Here is a 16,740-nt window from a genome sequence, read left to right as displayed (position 1 = left end):
TTTAATCGAATTTTATGTGATTTGAATTTTTAAATGCCAAAAATTTACCAAATTTCAAATTTGTACTAATTTTTAATTGGTAGAATTTTTTTAGACGCTCAATTTTCATTTGTATTTGTAATTTTGGACAAATGAAAATTCGGTGTTTTAAAAAATTCTATCAATTAAAAATTCGTACAAATGAAAATTGCGACAATTTTTGAAATTCGATGAATTGGAATTTATGTCATTTAAAAATTCGAATCACATAAAATTCAATTGAATGAGAATTTTTAAATGACAAAAATTACAATTCACCGAATTTTAATTTGTCTAAATTTGTAAGATTGGTAGAATTTTTTAAGACATTCAATTTTCATTTGTCCAAAATTATAAATGACCGAACAAACAATCGACAGAAAGAAAATTTTCTTAATAATTTTGAATTGGTCAATTTTAAAAAATTACGCCAACATCTTTCTGTCAATTGTTTTTTCGGGCATTTGTAATTTCGGACAAATGAAAATTCGGCGTCTTAAAAAATTCGTACAAATTTGAAATTCAGTGATTTGGAATTTTTGTCATTTCCATTTTAAAGTAATATTTAATTCGACGAATTTATGATTAATCGAATTTTTATTCAGCTGAATTTTTTAGACTTTTTATTTAACCGCGAGTACTTATTTAACCGATTTTCTGTTTAATGAAATTTTTTATTTAATTAAATTTTCATGTTAAGCACAGCTCTTTTATTCGGCAAAATTTTTATGTAGAAGAATTTCCATTTAGTGTGTGTATTTAACCAAATTTCCAAATTATAGAATTTTCATATATCTAAATTTCCATTCAATGGAATTTTTATTTAATTTTATGTATAGATGAATTTTCATATAACTTTGCTTATTTTATCGTATTTCCATTGTTTGGAATTTTTATTCAACCAACTTATTATTTTGCATAATTTTAATTTAGCAGAATTGAGACTTAATATAACAATTATTCAACTGAATTTTGACGTAAATGAATTTTTATTTAACCGAAATTCTATTAAACTGAAATTCGTTTAAATAAGAATTTAATTAAATTTGTATTTAACCAAATTTCCAATTAGTAGAATTTTTATTTATTTTTTTGTCGTAGTTTAATAGAATTTTTATTTAAAATATTTATTTAACTGAATTTTCTATAACAAAAATTTTTTGTGAATAAATTTTCATGTCGCGAAATTCCATTAATTCACTTAACCGAATTTGCATTTAATAGAATATTTATTTAACCATTTTCTATTTAGCATATTTTTATTGAGCAGAATTTTCACTTCACATAATGTTTATTGAATCGAGTTTCCATTAAATAGGATTTTTATTTAACCAAATTTTCCTTTAGAAAATTAAATTTTCCTTTAAAATTTTCTTGAGGCAAACTTTTATTAAGCTGAATTTCCATTTAATTAAATTTTTATTTAACAAAACTTCAATTTAACAGAATTCTTACATAATAAATTTCCATTAAATCGAATTTTTATTTAACTGAATTTTTCTTCAATGGGTTTTTTATATAACCAAAAATTTTCGATCTGTCGACATTTTGTTAAATAAAAATTCTGCTAAAACTCAAAATTCAATTAAATGAAAATTCAGTTAAATTGTAATTACTTTGAAAAAAAATTGAATTTGAAATTTTGTTTGACGAAAATTTGGATAAATTGTAATTATTTTAAATAAAAATTGAGTTTGAAATTCTGTTTAATGAAAATTTGATTAAATTGTAATTATTTTAAATAAAACATGAATTACTTTAAAATTCCGTTTTTAATGAAAATTCTGTCTAATAAAAATTATATGTTTAATTTAGTAATTTGAGAAAAATATATTTTTTTCTTAACCATTTACTATAATTTAAAGAAATGAAAAAAAATATTTAAGTACCTGAATAAATATAAATAAGTAAATAAATAAACAATAAACGATGAATGTTAATAAATTTTGTTAGGCCATAAATGGATTAAAATTAATAATGCCATTAATTAAAGTTGTCTTTCTCGTGTTTAGTGAAATTAATTAAACTTTCTCTGGGAAAGTTTTGCGAACCTATAGTGTTAGATTTAATACAAGTCATACTTTCTTGGACACGTGTGTGATGATTGCACAAGGAATATTACTTTTACGTGTATATATACATATATACATTTAAGATTGTTCTTTTCTTTATTTTGTATATCATATATATATAAAAGCCTTTTGTGAAAGAATTATTACACCGTTGTAAGTGGATCTTTATCTTTTAGCGAAATTTCCACTTTAACTGAATTACCGAGTAATTCTGTTAATTTTTTTGAAAATTCTTTAAGATAACCACGTTCTGAATCCGAATGATTTGTCAGTATTACATTACCGCCTTTGTGAATTAAATCTAAAATATCGTGATGAAACATTTCACCAGTAAGATATAAATCGGCTGGTGGCGACGATTTGAAAACCGATGTTCCTGAACCAGCGCATAATGCAACGGTTTTTATACAATCATCTGAATCTATAAAGGAAAATATATTTATTTATTTTTATATTCATTTATCTCAACAAATATAAAAAACCAAAGTTTAAATAATTTTTTTTTATTCATTTCGAATGAATCAATTAATTTCAATAAAATTTATTTTATAATCTATTTCTCCGAATGTCATCGTTTTTATTATTAATTAATAATAATAATAATTAATTATTACTCACTTGAACCACGTTTACAAGCCAATCTCACGTGTGAGAGTTCTGTTCGCATTTTGACAATGTTAACAGCTTCTTCAACTGTAATTGCTTCCTTTAATATACAAAATCGACCAAAACCAGTTCTTGGATCCGATAATCCAGGCTCAATGGGACTACTCGACTCCAGATCTATTTATAATTAAATCTCACATTTAAATTATCTTTTCTTGGGAATTTGAAATGTCATTTTAGATTGTTACTCACTAAAAGCCGTTGCAAGCCAATCGTTAACACCTCCAACAACAGAATCAAAACTTGTGTGAGGCGAATAAAGAGCTATTTTATTTTCCAAACATTTAGCTGCAATTCTTTCCTAGAAATTTACGATTATTATTGTAATAAAAACTTGTTTATTAATTTAATAATAATAAATAGTAATTAAATAATAAATTAATGAATAAATAATAATAAAAAAAAATAAAATAATTATTTTATACAAATAAATAAATAATAATAAATGAATAAAAACAAAAGTTAATTCTTTTTTTTATTCATTACATTATTGATATTATTTTCTAAATTAAAATTTAATGAGACAAATTTTTCATTAAAATTTAACTTTGTAAAGAAATTAATTAATTATTTTTTAGAAATTCACCTTCCAAGTTCTTGTTGTTAGGGATTTTAAAGGACTAAAAATAGGAGGATGATATGATAAAATTAAATCGGTTTTAATATCAACAGCTTCTTGCATTACATCCTCGGTTAAATCGTTGGTCAATAAAATATGTGAAATATCCTTTGGCTCGGTAGGTTCAATCAATAATCCTACATTATCCCACGATGCCGCAAGTTTTAAATTTGCAAAGCCATTTAACGATTCGACGACATTTTTTAATGGTAATCCCATTGTGTGAGAAAAATTAACAGAATTTAAAAAATGTCTATTCAAAATTTTTCGATTTAATGTCAACTCAACCAATTTTCCAATCATGAATTATATTCTGGAACAAAAAAAAAGAAAATCAAAGGGAAAATTATTTATTATATTTGGACCAGCTGATTTTGTAAACCTATGTAAATAATTAACAAAAAAAAGAGGAAGAAAAAGAAAAAAAAGTCGAAAAATTGTTAAGAAAAAGACAAAGTTTGAAAATATAAGTCCGTATATTTGTTTTCTTCTATATTACATAAAACAATAATTACTAAATAAACAAAGTCAATCGCTGTAAAACCAAATTTTCACCTCTCCATCATCGCTAGCTGATGCCAAATAACCAATTTCAGTTGGACTCCATTGAACTGAATTCACATCTTGTGAATGAGCATTTTCGGTACTATAAACAAGACTAAATGTTGGTTGATTTAAATCGGAATCATCGTCTTCTTTGAATATTCTTATGATATCATCACCGCATGCTGTTGCTATTAATCCAGTATTTTTACACCAATCAATATCGTATATTGTTCTTGTATGATAACCCGACAATGTACAAACACATTTCCAAACTGGTTCATTGTCAGGTGTTGGTATTCCTTGTTCATTTTCTGGTTTATATTCCTGCCAAATTTTCACTGTTTTATCATCACTACAACTTGCTAATCGATCGCCTGTTTTATTAAATGATAAACTCCAAACGGTCGATGTGTGTGACGATAGTGTCGCAACACAAATCCAATCGGAATCGGCTGTGTCTTCTTTGAAAATTTTTACTGTATTGTCATAGCTCGCCGATGCTAGAATATCACTTGTTGGATGCCATCTCACCTGAGAAAAAAATACATTTTGTTTTGTTGAAAAAACCACAATTTCAAAATTAATATTTTTATGATAATATCCTATTGAATTTCTATTTGGACCGAATTTGATAAAAGTGAACACGTTTCAAACAATGAGAGAATTTTTTGTTATGATCATTTTTATTGTTCAATAACCGAAATGAAAAAAATACCCCAACTAATTTATTTATTTATAAAATAGAATTTATATTCAATTAATTTCTTATTGTAATAAATTTTTCTTACATTGAATTTATATTTAACAGAATTTGCATTCAATAAAATCTTTATTTAATCGAATTTTCATTGAATAGAATTTTTTTTAAATTAACTTTCCATTTGATATAATTTTTATTTTACCAAATTTCCATATAGTTAAATTATTATTTAAATTAATTTCAGTTAGCAGAATTTTCATTTAACATAACGTTTAATGAATCGAATTTCCACTAAATAGAATTTTTATTCACCAAAGTTCCTTCTTATAGAATTCGTATTTAATGTAATTTTTTATAAAGTAGAATTTGATTTATAGAATTTCTATTAAATAGAACTTAATTTCAAACTACTTAACTAAATTTTGATTAAGTCATATTTTCAATTAACAGAATTTTTGTTTAATTTACACTATTAGGTTTAATTTTAATAAAACTTTTATTAAAATTTTAATCAACTATAAACCTAGGAAATTAAGAAATTGGTAAAACAAAAATTCAGCTAACTGAAAATTTGAGTAAATGGATTTCCGTCAAATGAAATTTCGGTTTAATAGAAATTCCGATAGGGAATAAAATATAGTGAAACAAAAATTCGGTTAAATATAAACTTGGCTTAATGGAAATTTGACTAACTGGAAATTATTAAATAATTTTCTGTTAAATGGAAATTCGGTTAAAAAATAAAGTTTAGCCAAATAAGAATTCCCTTAACTTGACGCTTAATTAAATTTTTCTAAAATGTAAATTCGTTTAACTGTATAAATTCTTATGGACCCATATTAGCGACTCGTTTGCGGAGTCGCTTCTGGTTTGCATTTTCAAGAATATCGCTATCATTTTTAATGAAACCATATTAGCAAGTTATTTACAGAATCGCCGCTTATTTTCTTTTTTAAGAATGTTGCTATCATTTTTAATGATACTATATTAATCGAATCAGCCCTTATTTTTGTTTTCGGAAATATCGCTATCATTTTCAATGACGCCACATTAGCAAGTCATTCACATCACCGCCGCTAAAAATTCGATTAAATTAAAATACAATTAAATAAATAGTCATTTAAATTAAATGTCAGTAAAATACAAATTCTACCAAACAAAAATTCAATAGCTAAAAATGTTGTTTAGTAAAAATTCTTCTGAAAATAAAATTCTGTAAAATTTTTAATTCGAAAAATGAAAATTCTAATTAATAATTTTTTGTGGAATAATCATGAGCCCCATAATAATTGAATTGACCCTAAAGAATAATAAAAAAAATGAAAAATACCTTCTTAACATCTTGAGAATGTGCATTAATAACAGCAGCGCATTCATATTCGTCGTCATTAACTTCCCAGACCCAAACTGACTTGTCACGACTGCATGATGCCAATAGTTGTCCACTTGCCGACCAACTGACACTTTTAACTTCATTTTCATGACCTTCCAATGTTGCAGTGCATTCAAATTGACCTGATTTTTTATCCCATATCGCAATTGTGGCATCGAAGCTCACCGATGCTATGTAATTTCCGCAAGGAGACCATGCAATCTCCCTTATTGTTCTCGTATGACCTTCAGTTAAAATTGTCTTTATGACCCACTGGCTGCCCTTCGGGGCCCAGATCCTGATTGTTTTATCTTCGCCACAAGACGCGACACAACTGCCAAGCGGATGCCAACAAACATTCCACACTCTTCCCCTGTGTCCGGTAAGGCTTTGTTTTAATTCCAAAGTGCCCATAACTAAAATCTGAAACAGTTCAACCGGGATGTAAAAAAAATAATATGCGACACAAGGGAGCAAAGTGAGGGAATGTCTGATGTGCATCCTTCATGAGTAGAAAAAATTTACAATTTTTTTTCTCGACACTTTTAGCACCAGATAAGATTAACGAAAACAAAAAAAAATTCTTTTCTAAGTGCATGAGAAATTTATTTTGTTAATTAACAAAAAAAATATCAACTTTTACAAATGCTGGATTGAAATAAAAACTTAAAATTCACACTCAGGTAACAATTTCAGAATTGCTGCACTGAAAGAAATTATTCGTTCAAATACTATTTAATTCAAATAAATATTTACTTGAAGCAAATAATTTTTATTTGAATTAAATAGTATTTTAACGAATAATTTCTGTTCTTGAAACAAATATATACCATTTAATTGACTCAAATAATAATTATTTAATACAAATACAGTAGGACTCCGGTTATCCGAGCTAATGTGGACCGGACCTACCTCGGATAAGGCGAAAACTCGGATAATCCGAATTGTTATTACAATTTAACATTATTATTGTTTAAACAATTATTATTTATTACAAACGGGAAAATAATATTGTATATATTTCATAATAATTTAAACAATTTGAATTTATTAAAAATAAACTCAGATTTATAAAAAATTAAAAATAATTCGGATGAAGTAGACTAGACTCAGATAATACAAAATTTCCTACTGGGACACCACCTCGGATAATCGAGACCTCGGATAAAGCGAGCTCGGATAAACGGGGCTTTACTGTAAATATTTATATTCGATAATTAGTCAAGTATTTGAATCAAATAAATTTTTTTTCAATGTATAAGAAAAAAATTTTCAATTTCCGGTACATTAAAAAATTTTTTCTGGCAAAAATTTTTGAATAAATTTCATGAATTTTAATACAATTCTTAATAATTTTATTTTAACAAAATTTAATTGGTTAATAAATATTTTATTTTAAACTAATGTTATTAGATATTAAATTCATTTTATTAATTCTGTAATGAGAATAATTCTATAATGATTATCAAGAAAATTTATTTCGAATATTTCAGAATCGAACTAATTGTAAGACAAATTTTCAAAATTTTATTTAAATAGGACAAATTTCTGAAAAAAAAATTCTTAAAGTTCCATTTTTATAATTTTTTCAAGTTTGATTTAAGCAATTTATTCGAATTAAAAATTTTGTCATAGTTTTTAGTTTTGATGGTCAAAAATATTTCAGTCAATACTTAATCAAGTTTTACAAATTTTTAAATAATAATAATTTTGGAACAGTTAAAGTTGAATTTTTTTTTTTTAGAAATAATTGAATTTCAAAAGATTTTGTTAATTTTCAGACAATAATTAAATTTTACAGAACTAAAAATAATTTATCAAATAATTTTAGATAACATTTTTTAAAAGTAATTGAATTTTCAAAGATTTACAATTATTTTGATTTTTAATTTAAAATTTTTGATGATTTCTATTACTAAAAAAATTATTAGAAATTGCAGATAAAAATACAATAATTTGAAAACATTTTAAATGAACAATGATTTTACATAGTTGAATTTTCGAAGAATATTATAGAAAATCATTCAAAATAATTGAATTTCAGGAGAGTTATAATTAAAATTATTAAATTTAAAAAAAATTTTAGATGCAAAATTTTAGAAATAATTAAATTTTAGAAGCTTTAAATGGAAATTTTTGAAAATAATTAAAAATTTCAAGTGATTTTGAATTAAAATTTTTTGGTAATTTTATTTAACAATTTTTTTTGAACTATACATAATTTTATAAAAATTTTAATTGAAAAATAGTTTAATAATTGAGTTTGTGAAGAATTTCATTAAAATTATTGAAAATAATTATTTTGATGAAGAATTTTAGTATATTATTACTAATAATAATTTCGAATTAAAAAAAATAATAATAATAATACGGAAATAATAGTTTTAAAAAAAAAATTTAGTATAATTCTGATATTTCTTGAAATATTTAGTTTTAGATAAATTCAAGATTAGTAATTTCCAATATAGGTACTTGAATCTAGAAATCTAAATTCAATTTAATCTTCATACGAATTAAATTACGATTACGATCTTTACGATTAAAAATAATGAAAATATAAAACAATTAAGCTATGAAATTTGTGGTTTTGAATCTAACAATTCAATTAAAAAAAAAAATGAAAAACAATTTTTAAAATATTAGCGCAATATTTTCAGATAAATTAATAATAATTAACATATTAATAGTAATAAATTTTTTAATTACCTGAATAAAGTTTCTTTCGTTAAACTCAAAATCCAATAAAAAATATCTTCATTGGAAATCTCAAAAAAAAAAATGATTACTTCGTAATTATTAACGATACTTTACAAAAACTATATCCCATATATTTTCTTGTAAAATATAAATATGTCTAAATTACAAAACTTGAAAAAATAACTTACAGTTAAAATAATCTAATGTAATGTAATGTAAAAAACACGAGTTTTTAATTAATGTAAATGCCGAATGTTATTTCTTGGTGATGTGCATTGACAAATGTGTCAAAAAGGTTAGGTAAGTTAAGGTTATGTTAATTTTAATGTTCAATTCATATATTTCTAAACACGTGTTTTGCTTACCGAGACAAAATTTTTATAAAACATTACAGAATATGAGTAGTCCGGAAATTAGAAATGTATGTAAATGAATTTTTTAATTAAATATATTAAGAAAAATGTAATTTAGCGATATTTTTGTAATTTTTTTCTTTTTCATAATTTTTACGTTTTGTTGATTTTTTTAGAGTCAATTATTGACGTTTTTTTTTTAAATATATCTTTAATAATAAATAATATTTAATATTGTTTAATGTTATAATTTTGAATTTAAATTTGTGTTGTATTTATTTGAATATAATTTTTATTAAAGTGACCTGATGATGGTGGCGAACACAGACCACCGAAACGTTGTCCTAAAAATATTTAAAAAAGTGAAAGATTGTTTTTTTCTTTTACCTTACATCTTCCAAAAAATCGAAAAACTAATTTATTAAATAATTGTGGAAGAATAAACTAAATATTATATCTTTAATAATGATTTTTTATTTACTATATATATATATATATATATATATATATATACATTATTTTATTATTTTTTTTACAGTTCAGGGATTTTCTGCTTCTGTATAATCAAATTTCTGAAACGTGTTTTAATCATTGTACAAATACATTCCTTACTAGAGAGATATCACCAAATGAGGTAAAATTTTAAAATATATGCCTATTTTTTTAGATACCTAATGCAAACTATTTTTTTTGTTATTTTTTATTCATATTCCTTTCTTATTCCATAATTCTACGGGTTTTTAAATATATTTTTACCCTATTTTTCTGGTTATAATTTTATTTATTAATTATTATTTATAATATTTAATGTAATATTTTACTTTTTAAGTTTTACAATATATTATTCCCTCATCAATTTTCCTTTATTTTTATCAATATTATAAAATAATTGTTTATTATACACTGAAAAAAAAAATTATTTGCAAATAAATATATTTATTTATTTATTAAATAATTATAAATTTTTATAGAGATTTTTGTTACCTAAATTAAATAATTATTATTATTGGAGTCAATTACAGTTTCAAATACAGAAATTATTGATGCAAATAAAATTTATTAAATTCAAATAAAAATTATTTGCTTCAAGTAAATATATTTATTTTGATAAAATAGTCAAGTAAACGATTATTATATTTGAATTAAATAAAAAAATTTTTTCAGTGTATTATAAAGTCCAAACAATATTTAAATTGTAATTTAAAATTTTCTTTATATTTGCAAAAAAAATGTACTTACTTTTTTATTTATTGATTCACTATAGGATGTTTGTGTAAATAATTGTGCTCAGAAATTTGTGAATACCAATCACAGAGTTATGGAAGTTTACTCGGAAATTTTGCCAATTTTTACCAAAAAAATGATGGAAGCAAATGCAGCGCAAGTAGCGGCAGCTGTTGAAAAATCGGAAACTCAATGAAATTTTTATTTCCTGTAAATATTATTATACTATTTATTGACGAAATAATGCCTATAATAGTTTATAATTAACTACTAATTTTGTGTAATTGTGATTTTAGATAATTAAATTTTTAAATTTAAACCATTATTTTTGAATTAATTTTAAAAATTTCACAATCACAACAAGGAACAAGTATTTTTTTTTTCAAGAACAAAAAAAAATTTAATTGATGTTTAAAAAATTAAAGAAAAATTTCTATTTCAAAGAAAAAAAAAATTTTTTTTTAACTTTCAAAAATGTAACGATATTTTTAAACATTAACAAATTTTTTTTCTGAAGAAAAATGAAATAATAATAATTATTTTTATTATAGTAATTAATGTTTAAATATCGTGAAAATAAAATTAAAAATAAGCCTTCAAAATTTTACTCAAATTCATTAAAATGTTTGTAAAATTTTCTAAAAAGAGAAAAATTTGTTTTAAAAAATTTGGAGAACTACAAATCTTTTTCAACGTGTAAACCAAAAAAACATAAATTGTTTAAACATCAGATAGATATTTATAAAAAAATAGACAATTATTTTGTTATTATTATTATTATTTATTTAAATTTAATTTTTCATATACAAGTCTCATTATTTCTTTTTTTTTTTTTTATTTGCTTTTACAATATTTCATACTACAATGTTGTTTAATTTATATAACAATCGTAATATTGACTTAGCACATATGACGACGTAACATTCGACGAGCCATTGATTCAGTCCAAGATGCATGAGCATAAAATTCCTGGAATGTTGGCTCAGTAAATTCTCCCTCTGGACGAGTAATGTAAATTGGTTCATTGTAATAAGTACCAACATCCCAATCAGGATCATTTTTCATTAATTCCCTTTCCTCGTCACGATTCTTTCTCACTTGTTTCAAAAAACTGTATCAAAAAAAAAAAAAAAGAAAAATGAAGAACAAAGAAATTTAAATTTTGTTGTTAATATTTTTTTAATTAATAAGAAGTCCCAAAAAAATGTAATAAAAAAATTCCATTAATTAAATTTCAATTAATTGGAATTTAAATGGGAACAAAATTTTGGTTTAAACAAAAATCTTAACTTTTAGGGAGAAAAATAAAAAAAAAAAAGTTAAAAATCCTTTTTCGTATCAAAATTATATTCCGAATGAAATTTTAATTATTTTTTTTCTGGAGGTCTGTATTCCTGGATTTAAACATTTATTAATTAATCAATGTATATTTATTTTTGCATAAGGGGTAAGTCCACGTCAGAAATATCAGAATCTGCAAGTGGTTCTTCGATTTTAATGATACCTGGTAAAATTATAGCTTTATATAAGAGCAATGTGTAAGTAAAAGGAATTTTTAAAATATCTAAAATTGTAGGAGTTATATCACTTTTAATTTTGATACTGCATTTTTTTCTTTCCTTTATATCTCGGTCAATTTTCAACCGATTTTAATGAATCAAAAACGATTTTTTTCAGAAAATTACGTATTTTCAGAAAATTTTAAAATAAAAATAAAATTTTGTTATTTAAATAGAAAAAAGTAAAAAACATAATTTCTTTTTGATTTTTTTTCAATTTCGACCTCTTTTTTTTAATTTTTAATTTTTTAATAATATTCCTTTTTATTTTATCTTTAATTTAAAAAAAAATTCATTCTGGAGACTTTTTTAGATCTCGTGATATCGTCCTTTAAGTATTATAAGTCTTCATCAATTTGAAATCCGCAGGACTTGCTTCTATCATTACTTTCATTTGTTTGTTGAAATTTTTTATGGTTATGAATAACTATTTGTTTTAGAATCCTCTAAAAGAAAGCGCTAAAAACTTCAGCTACAATTTCAGGTTGCATTGTTAAAGTTTCATTACAATTTATTTTAAATTATAAATATAACAAAAAATAAAAACTTTGCTTCAAATCTATTAATAAAATATTAATTTGCTTGAATTTTCACTTGGTTTAGTCAAGTAATTTAAAAATAAAAACATTATTACGCGAATGTTTCTAGTTTGTAACAATAATATTATAAAACAAATGAAAGTAGAAACACAAATCTGGATCCTAGTTTTCTTGAGATGTGGATATTTAAAGAACGATATCGCGAGATCTAAAAAATTCTCCAGGATGAATTTTTTTTTAAATTAAAGATAAAATAAAAAGGAATATTATTAAAAAATTAAAAATTAAAAAAAAGAGGTCGAAATTGAAAAAAAATCAAAAAGAAATTTTGTTTTTTACTTTTTTCTATTTAAATAACAAAATTTTATTTTTATTTTAAAATTTTCTGAAAATACGTAATTTTCTGAAAAAAATCGTTTTTGATTCATCAAAATCGGTTGAAAATTGACCGAGATATAAAGGAAAGAAAAAAATGCAGTATCAAAATTAAAAGTGATATAACTCCTACAATTTTAGATATTTTAAAAATTACTTTTACTTACACATTGCTCTTATATAAAGCTATAATTTTACCAAGTATCATTAAAATCGAAGAACCACTTGCAGATTCTGATATTTCTGACGTGGACTTACCCATAAATCTCTAAAAATGCGCATTAACTGTACAAATTATATATATTTTTTTTTTTTTAAATTAATGATCACTTACGCTCTATCTCTCTCAGCCATAAGCATTGGAAGCATGGCAAATCTTGCACTTCGCATTTCAATATCTTCTCTATCAACTTGTTTCACAGTTAATCCATATATATAAAATCCAATAAATTGACTGGCAACAAATGCAGCGATAGTTGCTGGAGCTACAAAAAAAAAAAATTTAAGAGGCAAGTTTATTATAAAAAAAATTTGTTGCCTTTTTTCTAATTTACCAAATTTCATAAAGATTTATTTTAACAATTATATTGGTAGTTTGCGAAACAATTTGTAATTATATTTTATATTCTTGTTTTTCTTTTTTTAATTCTTATCTGCTACTAAACTATAAAATTCTACTTGCTAACAGTTTTATTATAATATTTTTGTAATTTTTTTTTATTATTTGTTCGAGTTGATATCAAAACTAAACAAAAATTTTCATAAAAATTTTATATTATACAAAACTTAAATATTGTTAATTATCACATTGTATTTTTTTAATTTTTTTTTTCAAACATATTAATTTTTTCGTTAATGAAAAAAACGTTTCTTTTTTTTATTATTTTGTACATTCAAATTTTTAGATTTTTTAATAACGTTACCTATTTATTACATAATTTTTTGTTGTTATTTTTTACGTACAGAAAATTTTTTTTTTAATTTTTTACATGCAGAAAATTCTTTTTTCTTTGTTATTTCTTTAATAAAGAACAAAATTTTTAATTTCTTATTTTACAAATATTTTACAGAGTAATTTTTTTTTACTTAAAACAATAATAATAATAATGTGGCGTAAGTTATAGTATTACTAATTATAAAATTTTCTTTTCTTTTTTTTCATAATATAAATATATTTTATAAATTGTATATTGTATTAAAGAACATTGATCGTAAATTAAAAATAAATAAATATATTCATATTTTGAAAATTGAAGGAAAAAAAAACTAAATGTTACGTAATAATTTATAAAGTATAAAGTTTAGATTAAATATGTTTTTTTTCTCTCTAAAACTTTTTAATTTTAATAATAAACTCTTTTTAATAATTAAACAATTGAAATTAATTAAAACAAAAATTATTCCTCGATTTTATTTTTACATAAAATTTTGAGGTTATGTCAAATATTTTTCACAAGGTAAATTGTAATTATTAATTTAATTTAATTAATTCTTTTTAAATAATTTAATTTCTCATTTAATTAATTAATAATAAATTAAAAAATGAAGACAATCAAATTTTTAGATGAGAAGGTAATAAAAAAAATAATAAGTAAAAATGTTGAAATATTCAAAAAAGAAAAAAAAATTGACAATAAGAGAAAAATGACATTTACCTGAAATAATTGATCGTAGTTTAATTCGTTCAATTTGAATGGGACCATAACCTCCTTTAGGAGGCATATCCTGAGGTCCCATTTTTGCCTTTGATGCCATTGTGCTCCAATTATTTTTTTTATTTATAATTATAAAAAAAATAATAAAGATAATAGATTTCACGATTTCAGCATATCAAACAGGTGCTTTAATACACAAAAATATCTCAACTCGGCAGAGGCCGAGAGAATATTTGCCACACACTTAAATAAACAAAAAAGATTACCAATAATTATAGGAAAAATTATTTTTTTTTTGTTACAAAAGCAGACGAATGAAAAATAAATCCTATGAGTCTAGATTTCACAAGAATCGCAACCAAAAATACAAAAATTATATAAACACCATATGGAATTTTTCATCAATGAATCAAATTATAAGTTTTCTTTAATATTTTGTTTTTATATTTTTAAAGTTAAAAACATTAATTTATTTATTCAATTCTTATAATAACAATAATCTGTTTTTGTTAATAAAAAAATATTTAAAAGGAATTGTAAGGTTAGGTTAGTGATTGCAGCGCTGTCAAAATTCCACCAATCAGATTTGAAGCAAATATATAGCGGGTGATTATAAAACTTTTTGAAAATTAAATAAAAAAAATTTTATTTATAATTTGTTATGATTTTTTCAAATAACTACAGAGAGAGAGATAATTTTAATTATAAATTTTTGCAAAAAACAGAATACGATAATTATTATTATAGAAAAAAAGAAAATGGTCCTTACTGCGCAAACGCATTGTACGTCATTTTTAAAATCCGAACAATTACAAACATAGAAAAAAAATTGCAAATTAATTTTTTAATTATTAAATACCATTTATTATTTTCAGAAAAATTTCACCTATTCTTACGGATTTAAAGTTAATCATTAATTTGTTTTAATATTTTCCGTTTAGAATTTTTGTTATTTTTGTCAAATAATTTTCTTTTATTTCGCGCTCAAACGCTCGTGATATTTCGTGACGCGTCGTAGAAATGGCAGCAGCAAAGTGTAACGAGCGACTATTATCTCGCTCGAATATCGATTCGATATTAATCGATATGCGATTAAATGTCGCGGTAAAATATTCCAATTTAAAATAAAGTTCAAATAAACATTTTTTGATTTTATAATAAATAATATTATCTTGAGATTGAGAAGGACTTCCCACACAAACATAAAAATATAGCAATAAGTTATTTTGTGAATATACATTTTCTACGAACCTATTGTTCAACAAATTTCTAAAAGATAATAAAATCATAAAGTGCAGATGTTTAACAAATCTGCACTCTTTAAAATAAATTCATAAAATTGTTTAGATTTTCAAACATATTGCAGTAATACTCAAAAAGGTCTTTTTGTAATATTTCATATGTTGCTTCCTAAAAATAAGCATAGTTATAAAGATAACCAAAAAGGATTATCCCTAAAAGCCATAAAACGATGCTGGCTACATTTCAAAAGTAAGACCCTTTTTTAGTAGTACCGCAATAAAAAGTACATCTGGTAACCAAGAGCAATGTTCGCCTATTTTCTCAAGAAAATGTCACGTATTGGGAAAACCCAATTTTCTTTATTTAAAATTGATATAAATATGTAAACTAATAATCTCTAAGTTAAATAATTATTTTAATTATCGAATTGAAATTAAATGTAATAACATTGCTACAGGAATGATATAAATAGTAAAACTCATATATACATATATGTTTATGTGTATATAATTATAAATTGTTAATAAAATAACATGTATAAATTAATATTTAATTTATTGTGTGTGATATTATACTAATGTTTCTAAAAATTAATATGGTATGAATCTTATGATTAGAGTGCATAATAATTATTATTATTATTTAATTTATTTATATATATAATATAATAGTGTGAATTATTATATACTCTGCGTAATGTATATACTGAGAGTACTTCCAGTATTTGTGTATGTATGTGTTACACAGTGAAGTGCGGTGTAGTGTTGGTGTTGAAACGCTGGATACACCAGCAAGGAATGCGCGTCATAGCCGATCATGCGCATTCCGCCTAAAATGGACCCAAACCGGAGAGTACCTCCGAAGGACTTGAAAATCTGACAGTTAGTTCTAATCTCTCTCTTGACTTAGACGGTTGCTTCCTCAAAGCTCCTAAGTCAATTTGTATTGTAATTTATATTTAATAAATCTTAAGGGTTTTACTCTTGACGAAGAATTGATATAATTCTTCCTTAAGGGCTTTCCCATTCCTTTATTGGAAATTCTGCCTTTTTATTTATTTAAAATTCCCGGTTCCTCTTAAGGATTTAACCAAAGTAAGAACT

General features: G+C 23.0%; 3 protein-coding genes across 8 annotated transcripts; 1 reads left to right on the top strand and 2 right to left on the bottom strand.

Annotated features, from left to right (window-relative positions):
• Nucleotides 1-2,163: 2,163 nt before the first annotated feature.
• On the bottom strand, nt 2,164-8,989 carry LOC127281656 (probable cytosolic iron-sulfur protein assembly protein Ciao1). Of its 6 annotated transcripts, XM_051305488.1 has the most exons (6): nt 8,879-8,980; nt 8,700-8,758; nt 3,343-3,688; nt 2,949-3,057; nt 2,709-2,873; nt 2,164-2,511 (listed from the first exon to the last, which is right to left on the bottom strand). In XM_051305488.1, the coding sequence occupies exons 3-6, from the start codon at nt 3,676-3,678 to the stop codon at nt 2,234-2,236; spliced, it is 888 nt and encodes a 295-aa protein (XP_051161445.1). In that variant the 5' UTR covers nt 3,679-3,688; nt 8,700-8,758; nt 8,879-8,980; the 3' UTR covers nt 2,164-2,233. The 6 variants fall into 6 exon arrangements, with proteins under 6 accessions (XP_051161445.1, XP_051161444.1, XP_051161446.1 ...); XM_051305487.1 differs by having other exon boundaries at nt 8,700-8,984; XM_051305489.1 differs by lacking the exon at nt 8,700-8,758 and having other exon boundaries at nt 8,879-8,981.
• Nucleotides 8,990-8,995: 6 nt separating this feature from the next.
• LOC127281657 (mitochondrial import inner membrane translocase subunit Tim9-like) lies at nt 8,996-10,586 on the top strand. Its single transcript, XM_051305490.1, has 3 exons — nt 8,996-9,111; nt 9,582-9,677; nt 10,308-10,586. The coding sequence occupies exons 1-3, from the start codon at nt 9,004-9,006 to the stop codon at nt 10,461-10,463; spliced, it is 360 nt and encodes a 119-aa protein (XP_051161447.1). The 5' UTR covers nt 8,996-9,003; the 3' UTR covers nt 10,464-10,586.
• A 438-nt stretch (nt 10,587-11,024) lies between these two features.
• Nucleotides 11,025-14,822, bottom strand: LOC127281655 (NADH dehydrogenase [ubiquinone] 1 alpha subcomplex subunit 13). Its single transcript, XM_051305483.1, has 3 exons — nt 14,396-14,822; nt 13,075-13,225; nt 11,025-11,378 (listed from the first exon to the last, which is right to left on the bottom strand). Exons 1-3 carry the CDS (start codon nt 14,493-14,495, stop codon nt 11,168-11,170), a joined length of 462 nt encoding a protein of 153 aa, XP_051161440.1. The 5' UTR covers nt 14,496-14,822; the 3' UTR covers nt 11,025-11,167.
• Between the last annotated feature and the right edge of the window lie 1,918 nt (nt 14,823-16,740).

The sequence above is a fragment of the Leptopilina boulardi genome, unplaced genomic scaffold (genome assembly GCF_019393585.1).
Source record: "Leptopilina boulardi isolate dan_hultmark-lab unplaced genomic scaffold, ZJU_Lbou_2.1 LbouV2_273, whole genome shotgun sequence".
NCBI classification, from domain to species: domain Eukaryota; kingdom Metazoa; phylum Arthropoda; class Insecta; order Hymenoptera; family Figitidae; genus Leptopilina; species Leptopilina boulardi.
The sequence above is the reverse complement of the archived record's forward strand: the minus strand, read 5'-3'. Positions and strand labels throughout refer to the sequence as shown.